This window comes from Loxodonta africana, chromosome 11, assembly GCF_030014295.1.
Source record: "Loxodonta africana isolate mLoxAfr1 chromosome 11, mLoxAfr1.hap2, whole genome shotgun sequence".
Taxonomy (NCBI): Eukaryota; Metazoa; Chordata; class Mammalia; order Proboscidea; family Elephantidae; genus Loxodonta; species Loxodonta africana.
The window spans coordinates 14255404-14280818 of record NC_087352.1 but is presented as its reverse complement, the minus strand read 5'-3'; the positions used below and the strand labels follow the sequence as shown (position 1 = coordinate 14280818).

The 25415-nt window shown below is 43.3% G+C and overlaps 1 protein-coding gene across 6 annotated transcripts in view; it reads right to left on the bottom strand.

Annotated features, from left to right (window-relative positions):
- SAE1 (SUMO1 activating enzyme subunit 1) overlaps positions 1-24556 on the bottom strand; it is an 85359-nt gene extending 60803 nt beyond the window's left edge. For 2 of the 6 annotated variants that reach the window (XM_064293889.1, XM_064293890.1), the window contains exons 1-4: positions 24364-24553; positions 7849-7960; positions 2262-2435; positions 1897-1992 (exon numbers count right to left, since the gene is read on the bottom strand). In XM_064293889.1, coding sequence (XP_064149959.1) covers positions 1897-1992; positions 2262-2435; positions 7849-7960; positions 24364-24461 — 480 coding nt within the window. In that variant the 5' untranslated portion in view covers positions 24462-24553. Of the gene's footprint in view, positions 1-1896; positions 1993-2261; positions 2436-7848; positions 7961-24363 lie in introns of all 6 variants that reach the window. The other 4 variants (XM_064293886.1, XM_064293887.1, XM_064293888.1 and 1 more) reach the window with 4 other exon arrangements.
- Positions 24557-25415: the final 859 nt, after the last annotated feature.

Here is a 25415-nt window from a genome sequence, read left to right as displayed (position 1 = left end):
TTCTCCTGAACATAGAAAGTTGGAGAAGAAATTACAGAAGGCCATTTTCATTTGCTAGAACCTCTCTGCTGCTGTTTGTCAATCTGATTGATACAATAACATTCAGAGATAAGGCGCTCTTTTGGTGTCACTCAAAGGATGCAGCCAGCCAAGGAAAAAAATCAAATCTAAAGGGTAAGAAAACCACAGCTGAACATACAGCCAACTGACCACGTGGAGCCCTGCAGAATCAAATCTACAACGAGGACCGGTCCAACATGGCCCATGAGGTAGCCATCCTCACCCAGCTACCTGCATTATACACTCTTCCGTCCTAACAAACATGCTCTCTTATTGAAAAGTTCAAGGGACACCTAGAATGAACCAAAGGTGGTTATTATGGACAAAGAAATTAACAGAGGACTTGTGTTCAAATGGAAAGCATCCCAATACCTGGAGTGACAAGAGAAGAAATCGCAAAAAAAAAAAAAAAAAGGAAAGAAAATGCACAATCCATCATTTCAAGCCCATATGTGAACAGATGCACACATGAAATATAATAATATGTGAAAAACAAGCTACCCAACCCAAATTCTAACCTTTCGTACAATGAGCCTTTCATTTAAAAAAACAAGTAGATTATCTGTGATTAGTCGATGGTTATCAAACATTTGTTAAACTTTCCCAGGGCACAGGGAACTATGTCTGAAAAGTCAGAGATACTGAAATTAAATCTAACTTCTCCTTTTCACCTCCGCATAGATGTGGCAGTGAAACCAAATGAGGCTGGATAGATGTCACTTAGCTTATCGATATAGTGTAGTGATTTTTTCTAGTTTTTCATGGCAACATGGTCAAAGTGGCCGAGGGACAGACGGGCAGACAGACAGAGAGACCAAGATCAGGTGTGCTCTTTCTTAAGACAAAACACAAGCTGTGGTGTGATATTTCGAACAAAAAAATGTCTCTGCTGCAGAAATTAACCAACAACTTGTTAAGTTTTGCGGGGAGAAAACATTTGCAACAAAATGTATCACAGCTATGTGCACAGACTCCGGAAGAAAGACAGAACAGCAACAACGAAACCTGGTTTAGGGGAGCATATGCCTAAAGGAGGAGCCAGCAGACAGCAAGTTTCAAACAGTCACAGCAGACCCCACAGGCTGGACCTCTCCTACAACACATTCAGCCAATGTACCATGCCTCAAGAAAGGAGCATCTCCAATGGTGGGGAGGATGGGAGAGGGGAATTCACTAACTACACAGTAGACAAGAATCATCTTAGGTGAAGGGAAGGACAACACACAATACAGGGGAAGTCAGCACAACTGGACTAAACCAAAAGCTAAAAAGTTCCCTGAACACAACCAAACACTGAGGGGCAGAGTAGCAGGGGCTGGGGTCTAGAGACCATGGTTTCAGGGGACATCTAGGCCAACTGGCATAACAAAGTGTATTATGGAAATGTTCTGCATCCCACTTTGGTGAGTGGCATCTGGGGTCTTCACCAAAAGCTTGCAAGCAGCCATCTGAGGTGCATCAATTGGTCCCAACCCACCCTGAGCAAAGGAGAATGAAGAACACCAAAGATACAAGGAAAATATGAGCCCAAGAGACAAAAGGGCCACACAAGGCAGAGATGCCATCAGCCTGAGACCAGAAGAGCAAGATGGTGCCTGGCTACCACCAATGACCGCCCTGACAGGGGACACAACAGAGAGTTCCTGACAGAGTGGGAGAAAAGTGTGGAGCAGAACTCAAATCCACAAGACCAGACTTAATGATCTGACTGAGACTGCAGGAATCCCCAAAACCAGGGCCCCCAGATACTCTGCTTACCCAGAACTAAAAGCATTCTGAAAGCCCACTCTTCAGACAAAGATTAGAATGGACTATCAAACATAAAAAAATACTTGCGAAGAGTGTGCTTCTTAGTTCAAGTAGATACACGAAACCAAATGGGCGGCTGCTGTCCAGAGGCAGGGTGAGAAGGCAGGAAAGGACAGGAGCTACCTGGATGGACATGGGAAACCCAGAGTGGAAAGGGGGAGCGTGCTGTTACATTATAGGGATTGTAACCACTGTCACAAAATAATACATGCAAAATTTTTTTTATGAGAAATTAACTTGAGCTGTAAACTTCCATCTAAAACACAATTAAAAAAAGAAATAAAAGAGCATCTCTTTTCAGATTGTAATTCTCTAGCATACCTCATACACACGCAACTAATGCTTTAATTTGTTTTCTTCCCACAGCAGCTGACATTCTCTTGGAAACTTACAGCATCAAACTGAGTGAAAAACGACTCCGGTTTCTTTTCTATATTCTCAGTGTCCACCTTCACGTCCACCATCGGGTTGAGATTCTGGGCTCGCTCCAAAGAGGCTTCAGCTCTATTTCGGCCAATGGACCCAGTCCGGATCAAGAACTGAGCTCCAGGGTCTTCTGGAGATACCTAGGGATAATTTTTTTTTTTTTAATTCTTGACTGTTTGGGGTGAAACAAATCTCAAAAACCATGAACTTTTGGATTTTAAAGAACAGCGAAAATGCCTACCATCTCATTGTATTACTGTTCCTGCAGGAATGGGCCTAATGTAAACTCCCTACTCTCTTTCCTTCTAAGGCTTTAACTGGTCATTGATGGCTAAAGAGCGCCCCCTCGTGTTTACAAAGAAAACACTCTAAACAGAAAAGTCCGAGCTTTCCTCTGCCACTTAAATTTTTAACTGCTAACAAAATGACTGAGAATTACAGGTTGTAAAACATTTACGAAATACCTACCATGTGCCCAACCCTAGGTATTACGGGAAATACACAAGTAGTTTAAGATATGATCCCTGCTTACAAACGGTTTAAAATCAGACTGGTGCAAAAATCAGATATAATTAAGAATACTTCAACACAAAACTTGAAAAGAGGAGAGGTGATGGGGGCTGGGGTAGGGGAATGATTTCACCCAGATGGCTGGACGTCAACAGAGCAGAACCTTAAAGTCAAAATAACAATCACCTGACAGCTACCAGTATAAGTACAGATTCCATACTGTCCACAAAGCATTTCTTTACACATTAAACATCTAATCTTTAATCTCTGCATAGCAATTTACCACCAGCTTCACCAAAGACAGAGTTCAAGTAACCTCCCTTCATCTCCTTCTACAAACAAGCCAGAGCACACTCTTCCTCACCACCTTTCCTCCAAGCTCAAGAAAAGGAGCTGGCCCTTCTCCTATCAAGGCCAAGCCTCTTAACAGTGACTTTGACCCATCCTGTCCTGCATCTTCAGGGATTTTGTTACTGACTGAGAGGCTGTGTTACAGTGGTTAAGAGCAAGGGCTCTGGAATTCAGCTGGGATTCAAATCCTTGCTCCACTATTTCCTGTGTGACCTTAAACGAGTTGTGTACCTTTCTGTGTGTTTATCCCTTACATGTAAAATAAAGAAATGCGTTAATGAACACAATACACTTACTTATTACTCTGTAAATGCCAGCTATTGTTATTTTTAGTCCAGAGGCCACACCTTCCTTGTACACTCTACACCTCTGACCTCTGAGATTCTGGCTCTCCTCCTCACTGGTCATTCTAGATTCTACAAGTGCCCTTTTAGGTGTGGTTGTTCACCAAGAGGAAACCCTGGTGGCGTAATGGTTAAGAGCTATGGCTGCTAACCAAAAGGTCAGCAGTTCAAATCCACCAGGCGCTCCTTGGAAACTCTGTGGGGCAGTTCTTACTCTGTCCTATTGGGTTGCTATGAATTGGAATCAACTCGACAGCAACTAGTTTGGTTCCCCATGATTCCATCTCAGGACCACTCATCTTTTCACGCTGTATAGCTCCATAAACCATCTCAATGCCTCTTAGTTTCTACCGAGGCCACCCTTACTGCTTCTGCCTGATTCATACGAGTCTTCTATTAAACTGCCCACCAGATACTTCCTCCTGGTTATCCAACAGGCTCTTCCTATTTGACTCCTCCTATACTTGCGCCGCTATGAGTCGGAATTGACTCGACGGCACTGTTTGGTTTGGTTTTTTATACTTGTGCCATAGTGGTTAAGTGCTACGGCTGCTAACCAAGAGGTCTGCAGTTCGAATCCGCCAGGTGCTCCTTGGAAACTCTATGGGGCAGTTCTACTCTGTCCTATACGGTCGCTATGAGTCGGAATCGACTCAACAGCAGTGGGTTTATACTTGTCTCTGTTGAAGTGCCCACCATCCACCCATACAGTCACCCAAGCTGGAATCCTGGTCATCCTATCCTTGCTATTTCCTTGAGAGCAGCCCATGATGAAGTGGCTGAGAGCATGGGCTCTGGAGGCAGACTGCCTGGGTCCTGGTCGTACCACTTACTAGTGGTGAGACCTTCTTTCTCCTCAGTTTTCTCCTCTGTAAAATAGAGATGGTAACAGGTCCTGTATCTCCAAGTTGTTGTGAGGACTAAATGAAATAATACGACTAGAGCTCTTAGAACAGGGCTTGGACTTCCAGTCAGGGCCAGCTTTCCTTCTGCTCCCAGATCCACTTCCTGCAATTCTACCACCTAAGTATTTCTCACACCTGTATGCTTCTTGCCATCCCTGTCACCAGTACCACAGCTCAGACCTTTTTCACCTCTCACCTAAATTACTAATACAACAGTCTTCTACTTCTAGATGGCCTTCTGCCCTGTAGCTTGTACCACCTGCACCACAGTTCATATAGCAGTTAGTGATCTACATAAAGTCCAAAGCTGACCAGGCCACCCTGCCCCCATTTAAAACTTTTCAATGCATCACCACCGAAGGGATTAAGTAACGCTCACAGCAGGGCTTACTAGCAGGCCCTTGGTGATCTGGGCCTTCCTCCGAGTACCCATGAGATCGGCTCCCCAGTCCCCACCACTTTTGAATTCACACTCTGGAAACACCAAACTGTGTGTTACATTCCATTTCTACCGTGCTGTTTTTTGCCTTTGTGCCACTGCTAATATGCTCCACCTAAAACACACCCCTCAAACTGATAAAAGTCCTAGTTGCTCTTTAAGACTCAGCTCAGATCGAAACTCTAGAAAGCGTTTCATGTCTCCTGAAAGCATTCTGGTTTCTGAAAAACCTTGAGAACAGGAACCAAGTCTTATGCCTCTTTGTACTGCCAGTACCTAGCATACTTCAGGGCTCCCAGAAGGTACTCACAAAGCTTGCTGAATGTAAGGCAAATGAAAAGCTCTAATGGGTAGGCATTAACATCCTCAGAACACAGATGAGCAAACTGAGTCTCTGAGAGGTGAATGGCCAGTTCAAGGGGCTGGGATTTGAGCCCAGCGTACAGGATTCTAAAGCTTTTGCACTGTCAGCACTGCCCCCCAGGGCCACCCCCCTCCCCCCCCATAAGAGCCAAAGTAAGCTGCTGAGGAGAGAACCATCGCAGTGTGTCAGTGGGTACTCAGGTCGGGTGAAAGTGGTTTTCAATGCTCCCTGAGTATCAGACTCACTTGGAGACCTTTTATTTTTTTAAAAAAAACTCCCCAAGTCTATTGATTGATATCCTAAAATACATCCCAAGTTAAGAGCTACTACATCAGGCCTTAAAAATCAGGCAGAAGAGTTTACACTTAAGAGAGGAAGGCAAGTGGAAGGTACTCTAAATTGTCAGAGAGACACGTTCACTCCAACACAGACCGGCACTGGACTGGCATACAATAATATATTGACACAGTGTCGGTACCACATACAACCCTCAGTTTTATATGATCTACCATTCTCAGATTCACCCAACAAGATAAGGAAGTTACCAATCACCACCTGGTTTCGTTTTGCCACGTAAAGGGCTTCCAAGGGGCTTCATGGTTAGGTACTATCCTTCCTTGGGTCTCTGCTCTTTCCCTCTTTTAGGGATTTTTTCCTCTAGATGAGCCCTGGTGGTGCAGTGGTTAAGCGCACAGCTGCTAACTGAAAGGTCAGCAGTGAGAACCCACCAGCCACTCCACAGGAGAAAGATATGGCAGTCTGCTTCCGTAAAAACTTACAGCCCTAGACACCCTATGGGGTGGTTCTACTGTGTCCTATAGGATCACTGAGTTGGCAACAACTCTACAGCAACATGGTTATAGCCGGGATCCAGATGCATTCCTGCCTCTAGGGGGCACTGTGGTTTGGGAGATGTCAAAGCAACCAGTGCTCAGTCAATATTAACCTGGCAGCTTGACTGCAGGAAATTCTTTTTTCTTGAAAGGTTTTAAAATTCAACTCAAATATCAGTTTGTGACTGTGATATTAAGTGAGCCAACCCACGCTTCCCTTCATATTGCAGTAGAATTTGTATTTAAAAAAAATAATTCCAGGTGCTATTTTTCTCCTGAAATCCCAAAACAAGGTGATGCTTTAAAACATTCCATTAACGTTTACTTTTTTTCCAGAGCATATGCCTCAGACTGTGAGCCAGTTTTAGTAAGAGAAAAGACCCCCCGTTCATTGCCTAGAAGGAAAGACACAAAGAATAATACAACATGACAACATGCGATTTGAATCTTTTCGCCTAAAATAATGACATGATTTCTGGAATTTGCCCCCTAAAAAAGAAAGGAAAAGAGATAAATAAAAGCCAGGTAGATGGGGTATCAAATATTCTACTTTTGTATATCCCTGAAGTTTTCTATAAAACGTCGTTCCAAACCAAAGCCACTGCCATTGAGTGGATTCCGACTCATAGTGACCCAATAGGATAGGGTAGAACCGCCCCCTAGAGTTTCCAAGGCTCAATCTTTACAGAAGCAGACTGCTACATCATTCTCCCTCAGAACAGCTGGCGGATTCAAACCACCAACCTTTCAGTTAGCAGCCGAGCACTAAACCGCTGTACTAGTAAGGGCTCCTAAAATGTCATTAAGGCATGGGAATGTAGAGAAAGAGGTACTTCTTTTCACCTTGGGAAAAAAAAATAGGTCAGAGAAAGCTACATTGGAGTTAGGCCCTATTGTTACATTATCAATTAAAGAGCATTATGTCATATAATTATGATCACTGAATGCCTGTTATTTGCCAGGCACTACGTTAAGCAGTCCACATATATTCTCTCTAATCCATTGTTTTTCAAAGTAGTGTCTGTGAACTAAACCCATTGCCACTGAGTCGACTGCGACTTACAGCGACCCTATAAGACAGAGTAGAACTGCCCCACAGTTACCAAGGAGCACCTGGTGGATTTGAACTGTCGACCTTTTGGTTCGCAGCTGTAGCACTTAGCCTATCTACATCAAAATCTCCTGAAACCAAAATCCGTTGCCTTCAAGCTGATTCTGATTCATAGCAACCCTATAGGACAGAGGAGAACTGCCCCATAGGGTTTCCAAGGAGCAGCTGGTGGATTTGAACTGCCAGCCTTTTGGATAGCAGCCAAGCTCTTAGCCACTGAGCCACCAGGACTCCTGAAAAGACCTTTTAAATACACACTCCTGAGCCCCGTCTCAGTCTCTCTAAGTCAGAATCACTGGGGGCAAATGCTATCCCAAGACAAAAAAAAAAAAAAGCCCCCAGTTAATTCTGCACTTTCAGTGAGCTATTAAGGCCAGTTTTAGAAACAAACTGGAAAAGCACTTCTCTAAACCTCACAACCATTCTTCAAGGGAGATGTTATTACTCCACATTACAGACAGGCAAGTGCAACAAGGTGAGGTACGGCTCCAGTGGTCATCCAGCTAGGATGTGGTAGAACTGGTTTCACGCCCAGCACCAGAGCGGTCAGTCTCCAAAGGCCGTATATAGTTCCATTAGTTCCACAGTTCTTCTCAGAGCCATGAAGGGGCACATGGGAACTCACAGCATCTGCAAGTGTCATGTTGAGGAGAGGGAGACTGAGCAGGGGAGAGACGAGGGGACCGGACGGCTCACCTGTTCGTGATCTAGCATGGTCAGTCCTTTCACCCCTGCCAGGATGAGGTTCTTGGCAATTTCAGCCCCTAGTCCTTTCATGCCAACAAGAAGCACCCGGGAGGCCCGCAACCTGCAAAGCAGACGTTAACCTGATGATACAAAACAGTAGCAGCTTTTGGAATCATCAAAGACAAACTAACAGGAAAACAGTTCTGGCTTTTATTAAATACAATGAAGCATTACAGCCTCAAATCCAGGAAAAAGATAGGCTTCAATCCTTCCTGCCCATAACAATTCATTCAGCAAGTATTTATTGAGCACCTACTGAGCCACGTACCCTTATAAGGTGTGGGGACAGAGCAGTGGATAGGCAGTCATAGTCCCTGCCCTCCCTGAGCTTACATCTGGGAGGGGAGACAAACAATTACAGGGGTATGTAGTACGTCAAGAAGTGATAAAAAGCGATTGAGGATGAGCAAGGATGCTATTTTAGACAGTGATCTTGAAGGCTTTTCAAGAGGAGGCGATATCTACACAAAGAACAAAATGAAATGAAGGAGGAACATATAGATATTTTGGGAGAACATCTCAGGTATAGAAAACAGCCAAGTGCAAAAACCCAGAAGAGGAGGAGTGAGCACCATGTTCCAGGGACAGAGAGGTCAAAGGGCAGTAAACAATGAGAAGAATGGTAGGAAGAGCCTGTGGACAGAACCAGGAGTTGCACCAGGAAGGCTTCTTACAGGCCATTGTAAGGATTCTGGATTTTATGGTAAAGTCATGGAGAAGGAGCGGTGGAGTAGAAGGAGTGTGCAGTTAAGATGAGAAAGCTTGGTGGCTTGGACTAGCACAGTAGTAGAGGAGCTGATGACAGGGAGTACTCTTTGGGCTGAAACACATAGGCAAAAACATGGTGCCATTAAAGAGGATGTATACAAGAAATGCTTCAATCTTGATGAGGTTAAAAAAGGAGTCAGAGGCTGAGCTATCCCCAAATGTCTAAACTTAACTCTGAGGTCAAAGGGAGACAGTGTAGGTCCAAAATATCTTATCTGAAATCCCTTGTACAAGTGTTTCAGAATCAGAATTTTTCAAAATTTTAAGAAGAAAATATGGAACTTACATCATATATTATGAAACAATCCCAGTGGGGTCTTGAGCTGCACCCTCTAATGAAACCCACTAATATTTCTGCAACAAATATGATTACTCACACTGAAAAGGATTACTAAGAACCATAAACAGTATCACATCGGTTCAAGTTCTGTTGCCCAACGAATTTGCTACTGTCTTATATAAGGAGGTGATCATCTCCAATTACCAAATGTTTTTAATAATGACGAGAACTTACATATGGTTCAGATTTCATTTGCTGCAACTATCAAAGAATAGAATGGAAGCACAGGAGGATACTGACAATATTTCTATCAAAGGCATATGTCTGGGTCTCAGTTTCTCCATTATTTCCTTTTGGTTCTATGGCAAGAGACTTGGCAGACATGATCCTTTCAAGTATACAATTCCACTTCACTAGAGTAGGAGGTTAGTCGTCCAAACCCATCCAGAGGTGCCTTGGAAGACAGCCCTACCGATCTGCTTCCAAAAGGCCACTGCTTTGAAAACCCTATGGAGCAGTTCTACTCTGCATACGTGGGGTTGCCACGAGTTGGAGACGACTTGATGACAGCTAACAACAAGAGAAGGAGGAAACTGAGGAGAGAGTGGACAACACCCAAGTGAGGTAAATAACATAGATGCTAACGATGAACAGGTCTCCTGTCACATACTGATAACATTATCCCAGTGGGTGGAAGGGACACCATCCAACTTTCCAGAGGACTTCCCATCCCTGGAGAACCAACACATACATTTAATAATTATACTCTGGTGAGAGTATAGCGTACAAATCATGCCCTTGGCATCGGAAAGGCTGAACAACCTGGCATTTAGCTGTACCTCCAGGTATCTGCTGTCACTTTTAATCTACAAGCCCTCCCTCTGCCAGGGCCCAGACACTGTCACACCTGGAATCTGGAATTCAAGACTGAAAGTCCCCCTTTCAATTTGAGCAACTGAGTCTTTTTCAGTGTGGCTGTTCAAGTCCCTCACTGATATAGGTAGCATGGCCCAGCTCTTCTTTGGAATCTCTATCTTCAAATATCACCCATCATCACCACTGATCTCCAAACACACAAAATTCTTCTCAAGCCCTGTTCTCCTAGATGTTTCTTTAGAAATGGCACTGCCAATCACTAACGTCTTTTGAGTAGGAAGACTTGGATTTGAATTCTGGCTCTGCCACTTCCTAAATGAATGACCTAGGCAAGCTGCAGGACCTCTCTAAGCTTCAATTTATTCATCTGTAGAATAGAGATAATAATTCTGACTTCATCGTTTAATTCCCTCAACAATCTGGTAAAATAGTGGCTGGCATATTACAGATGCTCAATAAATGTGACTTGAACTTAATGAACTTTTCCTCAATTCCTACTGCCTTAATTATAAAAGAACTCCAGTAACAGGACTCTGATTTTCAAAATATCTGACAGGAAAAAAATGTATGGCTGGTATTAAAGCCATCCAATATTGGCTCCATCCTATTTTACCAGCCTTGTAAACCACTATCATCAATTAGTCTACGCAGACCCAGATATGCCTTCAGTTTTCCATTTTCAGACTTTACGTCACATTCCGCATGGCTGGACTATGCCCTCTCTGTCTCTCTATGCCTAGCTGGGCCTTCACCCCATACTTGAAAACCCATTTCAAATGCTATTTCCTCAAAAAGTCCTTCTTACCGTGGCACATGCGAGTGGGCAAGCCCGCCTCTAAACTCTTCCAGCAACTGCCACATACACATGCCTCTGACAATAAATCAAAGCCACGTGGCCTCTCCGTGAGCCCTGCACTCCTATGTGGCTCTACAGACTCTGACTGCTCCAGAGCTTTTTTATTCGTCTGTTGTCAACATCAAATATGTTTATCTTTTTAATCCTTAACTATGCAGAAGTACTGGGACTACAGTTTATTTATGCTAGATTACAAGAAAGGCAATTTAAATAGTACCTGGCACATGTTATTGCTGTTGGGTCCCACCAAGTCAACTCATAGCGACCCCATGTGACGAGCAGAACTGTCCCATATAAAAAAAAAAAAAAATTGTAATCTTTACGGGAGCAGACTGCCAGTCTTTCTCTGGTGGAGCCACTAGGTGGATTCAACCACCAGCCTTTCACTTAGCAGCTGAACACTTAACCATTGCACCACCAGAGCTCCTCAGATTCTAAGAAAAGCACTTTAAACAGTACCTGGCATACAGACAGCATTTAATGAATGTTAGCTATTATTCATATTCTCTGACGTAGCAATTCCCCTTGTAGGAGTCAATCCTACAGAAATACTCAAGTGGGTACAAACATTACATACAAATATTTTCCTAACAGCATCGTCCATCTACTTCCCTCTACCTCCACAGCCACCACCCCAGTCTAGGCACTGTCATTTCTCACCTACAAAACTACAACAACCTCATATCTAGTCCCCGCTTTCCCTCCTGCCCGCTATCATCCATTGTCCCCATCCCAACCACAGAGATCTTTTAACATGTAAAGGAGAGCCTGTAAGCAAAATGTTTTAGAAAGCAGCTTTCTAATCATTCTAAAAATTGCCCTTAAAATGAAAAAAACTAAAACTACTCAAGAGAAACAAGCTCACTGTAAAAAAAAATAAAAATACAGAAGATAAAAATGACCCACAATCCTACTATTCAAAGATACTGTTAACAATTTGATTTACATCTTCCTAAATTTTTATATGAAGGTTTTACCTGTGTATTTTATTTACCAAAATGGTATTTTACCATATCATTTGAAATCTGTTTTTTCCCCCTCTTGATAATCTTCAACATCCTACCAATGCAATAAGCAACAATAATTTAAAAAAGTAAACCAGATCACCACGTAACTCTCCTGCTCAAAACTCCTTACCTTGGTCTTGAACATCCTGAATCTCACCTCACTCTTCACAGAAGCAGACCTTTACATCTTTCTCTCACAGAGCACCTGGTGGGTTCGAACCACCCACCTTTTTGTTAGCAACTGAGTGCTTAATCACTGCACCACCAGGGCTCCTGCCTTATATACAGGAGGTCCTAAATAAAATATTCGTTGATTTGCCCTCCCTTTCTTAGGAAGGAAGAGCCCTGGTGGAGCAGTGATTAAGCACTCAGCTGCTAAATGAAAGGTCAATGGTTTGAACCCACCAGCTATTCTGTGGGAGAAAGAAGTGGCGGTCTCTTCCGTACAGATTTACAGCCTTGGAAACCCCAGGAGGCAGAGGTACTTGTGTCCTACAGGACTGCTATGTGTCAGAATCAACTTGACGTCAATGGATTTGGTTTCGGATTTTCTTAGGGAAGAGGACTCCCTGGGTGGTGCCTCAGAAGAAAGGTCATGAGATCTACTTCCAAAAAATCAGTCATTGAAAACCCTATGGAGCACAGTTCTACTCTGACATACATGGGGTTCCACGAGTTGGAATTAACTCAACAGCAACTGGTTTGCCTCCCACCCCCCCATACCCCCCCGCCACCCCAGGAAAAAACCAGAGTCTTTATATCACAATCTTTGGAATTCACAATATACAGTACAAGTTAAGTCAAAGGGAATGAATTCCACTCATCTTTAAAAATTTTTAAGACTATCAAAATCACATTCAAACCACATTTACTAAGAGTCTACTGTGGGAGAATGAGCCACACAAAAAATGTGGTGTGAGACTATTTCAAGTAAGGAAAGCACAAAGTCCCGGAGGCCATAAGGAGCTTTTTAGCATATTCGAGGACCAGAAAAGATCTAAGTAGCTGGAATGGAGTGACCCAGGGAGATAGAAGCAACGTCAGGCATGGCCGAGCATAAAAGGCAATAACATAAGCTTTGAATTTTATTCTTAATGTAAAAGGAAATCATCAAAGGGTTTAAAACCAATGAGCGATGTGATGTGATTTACTCTTTTTTTTTTTTACTCTCTTTGGCTGCTGTGTGGAGGATGAACTATGAAGAGTGGAACAGGGGAGACCAGTGAGATGTTTGAGGTGGTCTACAGGAGACAATGGCGGGTGGATTGGACTAGGGAATGAAGAAAGGTGGATGGATTTGAGATAAAGTTTGAAGTAGAGCCAGTTGGATTTGCCAACAGATTAGCAAATGAGCCTGAGCCTGGCCTGCCTGAAAGAACCCTGTCTAAGACAAAATTACTGCCACCTCCTCCTCATCTTCAAGGTGTTCAAATCCTGGCTCTGCCCCCGTGCACTCTTGAGAATGATAATGGTGATCAAACTCTCAGGGCTGTCAGGAAGATTAAACAAATATTTCTTAAGCACCTACAGCAGTGCGTGGCACATGATAAGCGCTAAATAAGCAAAATAAATTCTTAGCACTTTTTCCTAATCCCCTAACACTGAAGTTACTAATGAAAGAGTTTTAATATTCTGGAATTCAAATTTCTGGTTTTCATGGAAGTTGGGGTAACTGATATAGGCCATTCCCCTTACGTGTCCTTTTGAAACATGAGCTTTGAAAAAACTGGTTTCTAAATGCCACTTTTGAGTCAAACAATGGTCCAGATAAGCTAGGAAGACTGTTTTGTTTGGGCCTTGTGCTCTCTGAAGAATTCAGTAAGTTTTGGGAAACAGACTTCAAAGGTAAGGCTGGGAACTACGTTTAGGATAAATTAGTGATTACTTTTAATCGTTCTGGAGACAAAGCTGTATGAAATTCTTCCTGACTTTTTTCCACAGCAATGCGGATAAAAATTGGTATAAGAATTTTGGAACTTCTTCTCAGTCAAAATGTTACCCCGATTTGCAAATCGTGTATTTAACATACTTCGATCAATTTCTATTACTGACTTTACATGACTTTTGTTTTAACACTACCTTTATTTGGCGCCTTGCTCCAAACAGAATTTGCTGATCAACGAACAGTACTCTAGAGTTATATTACAGTTTTTGCTGCCTTGCAAATCCAGTAATAGACAACCCTCACCACAAACAGAGCAAGTAGGTATTACTATCATCTCATTTACAAACGAGGAACCTGAGACACAAAGGCTAAATGGCTTGTCTAAGCTCACAGAGCTGGTATAACTTCAGAGCCCATACAAGTAATCACTATGCTTCACAACTATGCAGTATTAAACTCAAAAAACTCAGTGCCGTCGAGTCGGTAAGAACCTCAAATACAGAGAGAAATGGTGTAGGTGATAAAATGGAAACTTGGCTTTCATTAAAAGGTACGGTTTTCTAAATTTTTATAACCTGTTCTTAAAACCATTTTGGCATGGCAACTGTCCAATTACTTCCCCCCACTCCTGCTCGACATTCGCCTAATTTTTCTCAACCCATTTGCCACACAACTTCCCTTCTTTTATTGCTAATGACTTATACTTGTCAAATGACTGTGATTATAATGCATTAACTGCTTTCTATGTATAAACGCTATACATGTAATATTTATTTCTCAACAATTCTGTAAGGCAGATTCTATCAGCCCCATTTGTTAAATAAGAAAACTGAAGCACAGAGAATATATTGGAGGTTACGGGACTAAGAAGTTACGGAGGTGAAATTCAAACTCAGCTCTAATGCCAGTTAACTTGTTGTTGTTGTTGTTAGGTGCCATCCAGTCGGTTCTGACTCATAGCAACCCCATGCATAACAAAACAAAACACTGTGCCCAGTCCTGAGCCATCCTTACAATCTTGTTACGCTCGAGCCCATCGTGGCAGCCACTGTGTCAATCCACCTCATTGAGGGTCTTCCTCTTTTCCTCTGATCCTGTCCTTTACCAAATACGATGTCCTTCTCCAGGGACTGATCTCTCCCAACAGCATGTCCAAAGTATGTAAGACACAGTCTCACCACCCTTGTTTCTAAACAGCATTCTGGTTGTACTTCTTCCAAGACAGACTTGTTCATTCTTTTGGCAGTCCATGGCATATTCAATATTCTTCGCCAATACCACAATTCAAAGGCATCAACTCTCCTTCTTCGCTCTTATTCCTTGTCCAGCTTTCACATGCAGCTGAGGCAGCTGAAAATACCAGGGCTTGGGTCAGGCCACCTTAGTCTTCAAGGTGACACCTTTGCTTTTCAACACTTTAAAGAGGTCTTTTGCAGCAGATGTGCCCAGTACAATGGTCTTTTGACTGCTGCTTCCATGGGTGTTGACTAGGGATCCAGGTAAAATGAAATCCTCGACAACTTCAATCTTTTCTCCATTTATCATGATGTTGCTCATTGGTCCAACTGTGATGGTTTTTATGCTAAGGTGTAATCCATACTGAAGGCTGTGGTCTTTGATCTTCATTAGTAAGTGCTTCAAGTCCTTTTCACTTTCAGCAAGCAAGGTTGGGTCATCTGTGTAACGCAGGTTGTTAATGAGTCTTCCTCCAATCCTGATGCCCCATTCTTCTTCATACAGTCCAGCTTCTCCAATTACTTCCTTAGCATACAGAGTGAATAGGTATGGTGAAAGGATACAACCCTGATGCACACCTTTCCTGACTTTAAACCACTCAGTACCCCTTGTTCTGTCCAAACAACTGCCTCTTGATCTATGTACAGGTTCCTCATGAGCAAAATTAAGTGTTCTGGAATTCCCATTCTTTGCCATGCTGTCCATAATTTGTTATGATCTGCACAGCCGAATGCCTTTGCATAGTCAATAAAACACAGGTAAACATCCTTCCGGTATTCTCTGCTTTCAGCCAGGATCCATCTGACATCAGCAATGATATCCCTGGTTCCACGTCCTCTTCTGAAACTGGCCTGAATCTGGCAGTTCCCTGTCGATATACTGCTGCAGCCACTTTTGAATGATCTTCAGCAAAATTTTGCTTGCATGTAATATTAATGATATTGTTCTATAATTTCTGCATTTGGCTGGATCACCTTTCCTGGGAATAGGCATAAATATGGATCTCTTCCAGTCAGTTGGCCAAGAAGCTGTCTTCCATATTTCTTGGCATAGACAAGTGAGCACTCCCAGCACTGCATCCAATTGCTGAAACCCCGGTGGCATAGTGATTAAGTGCTACAGCTGTTAACCAAAGGGTTGGCAGTTCAAATCCACCAGGCGCTCCTTGGAAACTCTATGGGGCAGTTCTACTCTGTCCCATAGCGTCGCTGTAAGTCAGAATCGACTCGATGGCAATGGTTACAGGCCCTCTAAGAAACCTTCCCCGAGTCCCAGGTGGGTACATACCAGTTAACTATCTGCTGTCAAGTTGATTCTGACTCATCATGGTGGCCCCATGTGTACAGAGCGGCACTGCACCATAATGTTTTCAATGGCTGATTTTTCAGAAATAGATCACCAGGCCTTGGTGCCGCAGGGCAGACTCCCACCTCCAACCTTTGGGTTAGCAGCCAAGCACATTAACCATTTATACCACTCAAAGACCCCCTAACTCTAACGCCCCCACCATTAACTGCTATAATTGGTGCTTACACGCAACAACCATTATTGGCCTCTGTGTTGTCGCTGCTGTTGTTAGTTGCCAACAAAGGCCTCCAACTCATGACGACATCATGTGTGCAGAGTAGAACTGCTCCATAGGTTTTCATAGCTGTGACCTTTCAGAAGCAAATCACCAGGACTGTCTTCCAAGGTGCCTCTGCATGGGTTCAAACTACCAATCTTTCAGCTAGCAGTCAAGCAGTTAACTGTTTGCACCACCCAGGAACCTTATTGGCCTCTAGTACATGTACAAAGGAGCCCTGATCACACAATGGTTAGCACTCAGCTGCTAACTGAAAGGTTTGCAGTCCAAACTCACCCAGTGGCTCCAGGGGAGACAGACGTGGCAATCCAATCCTGTAAAGATTACAGCCTAGAAAACCCTATGGGGCAGTCCTACTTTGTCACATGGGGTCCCTATGAACTAGAATCAACTCCCTGGCCCCTAACAACAACAGTATATGTACATAGTATATGCTCAGTCACTTTCAGGGCAAATGCACCTATGGCGTCAATTGAAGTTCTTTCAAACAGCAACAGTGTTAAATAAGGAGTATTTGAAAATAGGGTGGAGTTTTTGTTGTTCCTTTTTTGTAAAATCAAAATTTTAGAGCTGCAAGAGCCTTTAGTCACAGTCACTCCTCCTTTTTACAGATGTGGAACCTAAGACCAAGAAACTATGTGACTCACCCAAGGTCACAGAGCTATAGAAGAGCTGGGAATTAAACCCAAGCTTCCTGGCTTCCTGGGTCTTTGCACTACACCATTTCATTTCATTCAAATATCTAAATGTCTACACACTTGCAAGCACTGAGAATAAAGGCTAGTCCAAACCTCTATTTTAATTACTGGACCTTTGTAAAGTATTTGCCCTAATGGAGCTTATATTCTACTTCCCTTTTTCCAGTCACCCTCCTTTCCTCACTATTAGATATGGAATAAATTACTGTTGAGGACGAGAAGAAAAATTAGACATGTTGTTGTTGTGATAGGCAGCACAAAAACTGCTGGCACACATATTCTGAAACATATAGAGCAGCAAGCTTGAATGTTCATACATCTATGTTAATTCAGCTGAATGAATGAGCTGCTCTTGTGGAAAATGAGCTGTCATGGAAATAGCTATGAGTCTGAAATTGGAGACTTTAGAGTTAAGTTCTTCCATTAGTCTGGTGTGTGACCTTGGGAAGGAGTCCCAGTGGCACAGTGGTTAAGCGCTCAACTGCTAACGGAAAGTTTGGTGGTTCAAACCTACCAGCTGTGCCAAGTGAAAAAATGTGGCAGCCTGTTTTGGTAAATATTACAGTCTGAGAAACTCTATGGGACAGTTCTACTCTGTCCTATAGTGTCACTACAAGTTGGAATCGATTCAACAGCAAAGGGTTTGGTTTTGTTTGGTGACCTTGGGAAAGTTGGCTCCCTTCTCTGAACCTCATCTGTAAAACGGGATAGGCACCATGGCAAGAAATGCAAGCTCACATAGTACATGGGTCAGGTAATTACATCAACAAGTGAAGCTGAACTGATGGAGGGTGTGACAAACCAGAGAACACATGCCCTGTGTAAGAGAGGTGCCCCGACTAGGTCCCAACCAATGTGGGGATGTCGACCTTTCCATTTTTCAAGAGAAACCAGGAATCAGGAACTCTACATGAAATCTCCAGATTTCTCGAGAAAAAATTTTTCCGAAATTCTCATTATAAAAATTTCATACATACAGAAAAGCTGAGAGAATTGTTAACATTTTTTAAAATAATTTTTGTTGAGCTTTAAGTGAACGTTTACAAATCAAGTCAGTCTGACACATATAAACTTATATACACCTTACTCCATACTCCCACTTACTCTCCCCCCCTAATGAGTCAGCCCTTCCAGTCTCTCCTTTCACGACAATTTTGCCAGTTTCTAACCCTCTCTACCCTCCCATCTCCCCTCCACACAGGAGATGCCAATACAGTCTCAAGTATCCACCTGATACAAGTAGCTCACTCTTCATCAGCATCTCTCTGCTACCCATTGTCCAGTCCCTTGCATGTCTGATGAGGATTGTTAACATTTTGCCATATTTGTTTTACTCACATACCTAGACAGATACACCATAACACTTCACGGTTCTGGCACGCAGCTCTAAAAACAGGCCATTCTCCTTCCTAACCACACCACTATCACATCTAGAAAATAATTCTCAAATTCCATGTAATGGGACCGAATATTCAAGTTTCCTGTTTTTTATAGAAGTCTTTTCTTTCTCTTTTTTTTAAAAACCTGGAGCCAGTCAGAATAAGGATGACACGTTGCATCTGTTTCTTTAATCTTTTCATCTAAAACAATGCCGTCACTTGTTTTGTTCCATGACATTGACTTCTACAAGAGAACTAGGGCAGCTGTTTTGTAGAATGTCCCACATTCTTATCTTATCACCTCAATGGTGTCCTTTAATTTGTTCATCTGTTCCCTCAAAGTGTGATTAGTGTAAAACATTTTTGGCTAGGAAGCTTCACAGATGACACAATGAAGTTGTTATTTCACCACAACAGAAGACACACTGCATCAGGTTGTTCCAAACTCAGAGGAGTTATGCGTGATCACTTGGCTGAGGTGGTAACCACCAGTCTCCTCTACTGTAAAGATAAGCTCACTCCTTACAATTAGTAAGTGATCTGTGGGGTAAAATCTGGCTACTCCATGAGTATCAGGTTTCCCAACAAACCTTCACATGATGGTTTTAGTATACACTAATGATCTTTGTCAGAAATCAATTACTTCATGAGAAGTTGCAAAGGAGAGATATTCTAATTCTATGGTTATTGTTACATTTATTAGTACAAAGATCATTTCCTCATCAAATGAGGATGAACAACACTTATCTACTAAAAAAAAAGAGGATACTAGCGCTATGGAAGCTGGAAGAACCCCAGAAACTATTGCCCTGAGATAATTTTTAAACCTTAAACCAAAAATATCCCCTGAAGTCTTCTTAAAACCAAACCATGGTTTACCTCTTTTGAGATCCATCTATATGGGACCGAACTGACAACAGCAATTCAAAAGATTAGATAGGAAACTTAGGGAGCTTTGAGTTTATGCTAGCTGGGGAGGAACAATTTAGAAAAGGAGGGTGGGAATGGTTGCACAACTCGAAAAATGTAATCAACGTTACTGAATCATACATGTAGACATGGTTGAATTGGTGTATGTGCTGCTATGTATATTCTCAACAACAAAAATAAAATAAAATAAATTACACCCACTCCATCTTATCAACATGGTTAGGTTCCAAAGACCACGTCCTCAAGGAAAAATTGGCATTATCTGAAAATGGACGATGACCACATCAGATCACAAAATGGAGGATGACTACATTATTACATAACTGCCAAATCACTGAGAATCATGGCTGAGCCAAGCTGACACATAACCTTAACCATCACAGACAGTGTTAGTCTTGCCTCACACCTCGGTGTTCGTTACTACCAGACATACGTCATTAATGTGCAAAATAGTCAGGTTGTAAATTTTTTACTACTGTCATAAATGTGAAATGTTGGATAACAAGGTAGTGATAAATAAGTAGGTTTATCTTTTTAAAAATAAATTAAATTTTAAAAAGAAGAGGATAAATGCTTAATTTGTTCCTTTTAATTACCAATTTTCATAGTAAGGAGTTGGCGCACCAGTCACCTCCAAAGGAGACAAAAGAGATTTTTATTTCTCTTTTGCTTGAATAATACCTTTGGCCTTATGGATTTTAAGTGATTCAATATTTTTAAATGAAATAGACTTTATTCTTTCTGATGTTCAAATTGCCCCAAATTTCGGGCAACTCTCTAGATTTTTAAAAGATGGCAACTAATTTCAAAAAATTTAAAACACTGTACTGGTGGGTGATATGGCCCAATTTTTAACTTCTAGACTAAGGAAATCCTGGTGGCTTAGTGGTTAAGGGCTACGGCTGTTAACCAAGAGGTTGGCAGTTCAAATCCACCAGGTGCTCCTTGGAAACTCTATGGGGCAGTTCTACTCTGTCCTATAGAGTTGCTATGAGTGGGAATCTACTTGACAGCAGTGGGCTTGGCTTGGCTTGGGCTACACTATTTAAGGAGTCCTTAGGTAGCTCAAATGGTTAAGCACTTGACTACTAGCCCAAAAGTTAACGGTTCAAAGCTACCCAGAGGTGCCTCAGAAGACAGCCCTGGTGATCTGTTTCCAAAAGGTCACAGCTTTGAAAACCCTTTGGAGCAGTTTTATTCTGCACACATGGGGTCACCAGTAGTTGGAGCTCCACGGCAACTAACAACGACAGACTGTATAAGCTCCCTTAAAGGCCCTTTTTATTATTCCTACTCTCCCTCAACGGCAGTGGGTTTTGGGTACTCTCCCTCAGTTCTCCCTCAATCTTGGTCCAAGATCACAGATCCAGTCTGAGGCAAAACAGTAGCTAAAATACCATCTGCTTATTCCTAGGCTTTCCATTTCATAAAGTAACCTCAACCCCCAGAGTCCTCCTATCCCACCTGAAATCCCTTTATAGGCAAGTCAGTTAGCTTTGTGGAGCCTCCATTTCCTCATCTGTACAGAGGAGTAAATCACTGCCCTTCCTACTCTGGAGAGCTAAGTATGAGACTCAGCTGAAAAAAGTGGACATGACAGCACTTTAATATAACCCTGTGAAACTGTCTACAAGCGTAGAGATCTCACATTATAGATAAACCCTTTATATCCTCTCAGGCCCTAGGTTACTCCTTTCTAGGTTCTTCACTAAGTTGTCTCTACTCCCTCAGAAAAACTCCCACTTCCCAGGAATTCCATACTCTGACTTTGACTGGCTCCTCAGGTCAACTCCCCCTCACGAGCCCCTAACCATTCTTCATTGTTCTTCAGATAAATCGTTCCTACCCCTCTGATAGTTCCCTCACTACATTCCAGGTTAATCCTCACAAACTTCACCCCACTTCAAATAAAACTATCTGCTGCCCCAACCCCTTGGATTAACCCTTCTGGTACACTTAAAATCCCCAACCCTTTAGGATCTCCTACAATCCCAATCCTTCTAAGCCTTCAAAATTTCCTCCAGCTCACCTAAACCCTTTTTCCAGCCCTTCCAACCCATGGAGTCAATTCCAACCCATAATGACCCTATATGCCCAAAAACCAAACCCAATGCCACTGAGTTGATTCCGACTCATAGTGACCCTAAAGGACAGAACTGCCTCATAGAGTTTCCAAGAAGCACCTCGCAGATTCGAACTGCCGACCATTTGGTTAACACCCACAGCACTTAACCGCTACGCCACCAGGGTTTCCAATGACCCTATATGAAAAAGAAAATTCTTCTTTACCTGTCCCTAAAATCAATCAACCCCACCTACATCTTAAAAGCCACTCTCATCATTTAATTGTTGTTGTTAGGTGTTGTCGAGTCTCATAGCAACCCTTTGTACAACAGAACGAAACACTGTCCAGTCCTGCACCATCCTCACAATCATTTAATTACCAATCTTCTATTTCAGCTGCCTTCAACCATCAGACCAATGCTTTCTAGTGTTTCCTCCCATTCAGAAGACCCCAGAAAACTGAGATAAGCCTGAGGTAAACCCCACCACACACACACACACCAGAACAATCTGGAAGCTCCCACCTCCTCAAATTAAATTTTCCTGACCTGCCTATCTCTCCACCCCTTAAAATTTTCAATTATCTTAGATCAAGTAACAATTTTTGTACCCATCCACATCACATAAATGCCCATCACTCAGACCGCTCCTCTGAACTTAACTACTCACATGTTTTCATTTAGATGTATAACAAAATCTCAAACTGACATTGAAAAAAATAATTCCTGATTCTTCCTTCACCCCAGAAACCTACGGTCTTCCAAAAGAACTTCAGTCCAAAAACCAAGGAGTCATCCTTGACATCCTCTCATACCCAACATGAAATCCTTCAGCAAATCTGACCAGTTCCTTCTACCTTCAAAATACATCCAGATACATATCTGACCCCTTCTCTAGTGTTCCAAGCCACCATTATGTCTCACATGGAATACTGTAGCAGTCTCCTGTCAAAATCTACTCAACGGCACCTAACTGAAATCCTTATTTCCACTTCTGCCCACTTAAACCTATTCTCTACTCAGCAAGACAGATCTTCTAGAAACACACATCAGATCATGTTACTCCCACTCTCTAAACAATACAATGGTTTGACAGCACACTTAGAATAAAAGCTATTCTTCACCTATTTAATCCTAGCCACCCTGCTGTTCCTCTACTTTGCCAAGCGTGCCCAGGTCTCCAGGACTGCACTTGCTGTTCTCTACGCCAGGGAGGTTCTTCTCCCAGATGGCCACACGGATCTTCCGCATCCTTCATTCAGGTCCCAGGCTCAATGTTACCTCTTCAGAAGCCTTCCTTGATCACCCCACCAAAGTACCTCTCCCACCCCACCATCCTTTACTGATCCCCTGGCGGCAGAGTGATTAAAAGCTCAGCTGCTAAAAAGAAGGTCAGCAGTTCGAATCCACCAGGCGCTCCCTGGAAACTGTATGGGGCAGTTCTACTCTGTCCTATAGGGTTGCTGAGTCAGAATGGACTCCATGGCAATGGATTTTTTTTTTTTTTTTAAGGTCTCTGGGTGGTACAAATGGTTGGCACTTGACTACTAACTTAAAGGTTGGTGGTTCAAACCCACCCAGCAGTGGCACAGAAGAAAAGCCTGGTAATCTGCTTCCATAAAGATTATACATAAGAAAACCTCAGTTTTACTCTCTAACACACGGGGTCCTGGTGAATCAGAACTGATTCAGCAGCAACAGGTTTGTTTGTCTTGGTATTCTGCTTTATTTTTCTCCCTGACACTTGCATTACCTGATACAAGCAACCCCCAAAATTACGAGGTATTCAAATTACAACCATCTGGTTTTGGGTTTTTTTTGGTACATTTTATTGCTTAGTAATATGTCCTGCATACAGCGCTGCAGCACATAATTTGCTGATGTTATCATCTACAGATGTTCATTCACAGATGTTCGATGTTATGATTTACTTTCAAAACACTGCCGTCTAGCAGGCAATAATAAAAACTTAAAAAAAAAAAAAAAAGTATTTGACTTAGGTCAGAGCTGGCTTAGGACACAGTCTCCAGATCGTAACCCTGTGTAAGTCTGGAACTACCCGTTTTTGTTTTTTTTTTATTGTTCCCCCATAAGAATGTAATCTCTGTGTGGGCAAGAAATCTGTTTAGCTCACTGATACATATTCAGTGCCTAGACCAGTGCCTACACCAGGTTCTCAACAAATATTTGTTGACTGATCAAGCATCTCTTTTGGAGACCTCTTCGATATCTGAAGATATGCCCACCCTTAGCGTCCTGTCCTCTCTACAAAGACCCCCATATCCAGACACAAGCAACCTCTTCATTCTTCAGGTATCTCCGGCTCCCCTAGGCTCCGAGCCTCTCAAGACGTTCACTTGAGGTAACTTGCTCCAAAACTCTTCAAAAACCCGTGTTCTCTCAATTTGGCCCACACCTCAAGACCCACAAGGATGTCAGTTCTTGTCTTTTGGAGTCACCAACCTCCCCAGTATCCAGCACCCAACAGGTTTCCACTAAGGATGGATGAATAAATGAATGAACGACACCTTCCGCTTCACGCATCCCGGACCCCTCTTACTCCCTAAGCCTCCAGTCCCCTGAATTCCACCTTTCCGGCGTCCACACCCTTCAGTTTGAATCCTCCTGATCCCTTGAGACCTCCCGGTTCAGAAGCCTCCAATCCGTCGGAACGGGCCTCCTACCACAGCGGGACGTTTCTGCTTCACATACCTTCCAAAAACATCCCAAATCTACCCTTCCAGTCCCCTCAGGAGGGCTACCATTCCCGAGCACATAATTCCCGCCTCCTCGCTTCAAATTAGACCCTCCCGCTCCCTCAGGGCCGCGAATGCCTCACACCAGACGCCTCCTCCCCGCTGCCTCCCGACCCTCGATCCCTCAGGCTGCCGCTGCTCTGACCGTTTCTGGGCCTCCAGCCCCCAGAGGCGGATTTGCCGGTCATACTGCGCCGCCTCCTCTTCACTGATGCCGCCGCCAGCTTCCTCCTTCTCCACCATGGCGCCGGCTCTCGCTGCCTCCGCTCCGGTCCCGCTCACGCGAAACACTCGCCGGACCCGCGCGCAGCCAACCGTCCGCCAGCCGCGCACCCTGGCCGCGTCTGCGCCTGCGCCCGATGGCTGCGCTTGCGCAGTACCTCCTCCGCCGGTCTGTCCAGCCGGCACCGCCTGGGACCACGTGGGCGTCCGACGTTTCAGGCTTCAAAGTCAGGAGGGTTGGCTGGCGGACTAGAGACTGTCAGTCACGTGATAGAGACTCCACCCTATCTTGGCCAAAAATGGCTGCTTTTACGTAGGGGGAGTACCGACCTGGTTATTTATAAGGTTATTCAATTCAGCAAATACTCATAGAGTGTCTGCTGAGATCCTGGCGTGGGGGGAAGGGGGTTTGCGAAATAGAGTGCGGAATAGAGTAGACAAAGCCCTGCACTCATGGAGCTTACATTCTATGGAGTATAAAAAAAAAATAAGAATAAAAAAAAAACTCGTTGATGTCTAGTGGATTCCCACTAATGGCGATTCCACGTGTTTCAGAGTAGACTTGCACGCCATGAAGTTTTCAAAGACTGTGATTTTACTGAAAGGAGCCGTGGTGGCGCGGTGGTTAAAGCACTGGGCTGCTAACCAAAAGGTCATCGGCTCAAACCTACGAACCACTCCACTGGAGAAAGATGTTGCATTTTGCTTCCGCGAAGATTACAGCCTTGGAAACACTATGGGGCAGTTCTACTCTGTCCTATAGGGTCACAATGAGTCTGAATTGACTTCATGGCAATGGACTTGGGGTTAACCTTACTGAAGTAGATTGCTAGGTCTTTCTTCCGTGGCACTGCTGGCTGGATTGAAACCATTAACCTTTCAATTAGTTGAGCACAAACTATTTGTACCACCCCCCACCGAAAAAAAAAAATTAAACCAATTGGTGTTGAGTCAGTTTCGACTCATGGCAACCCA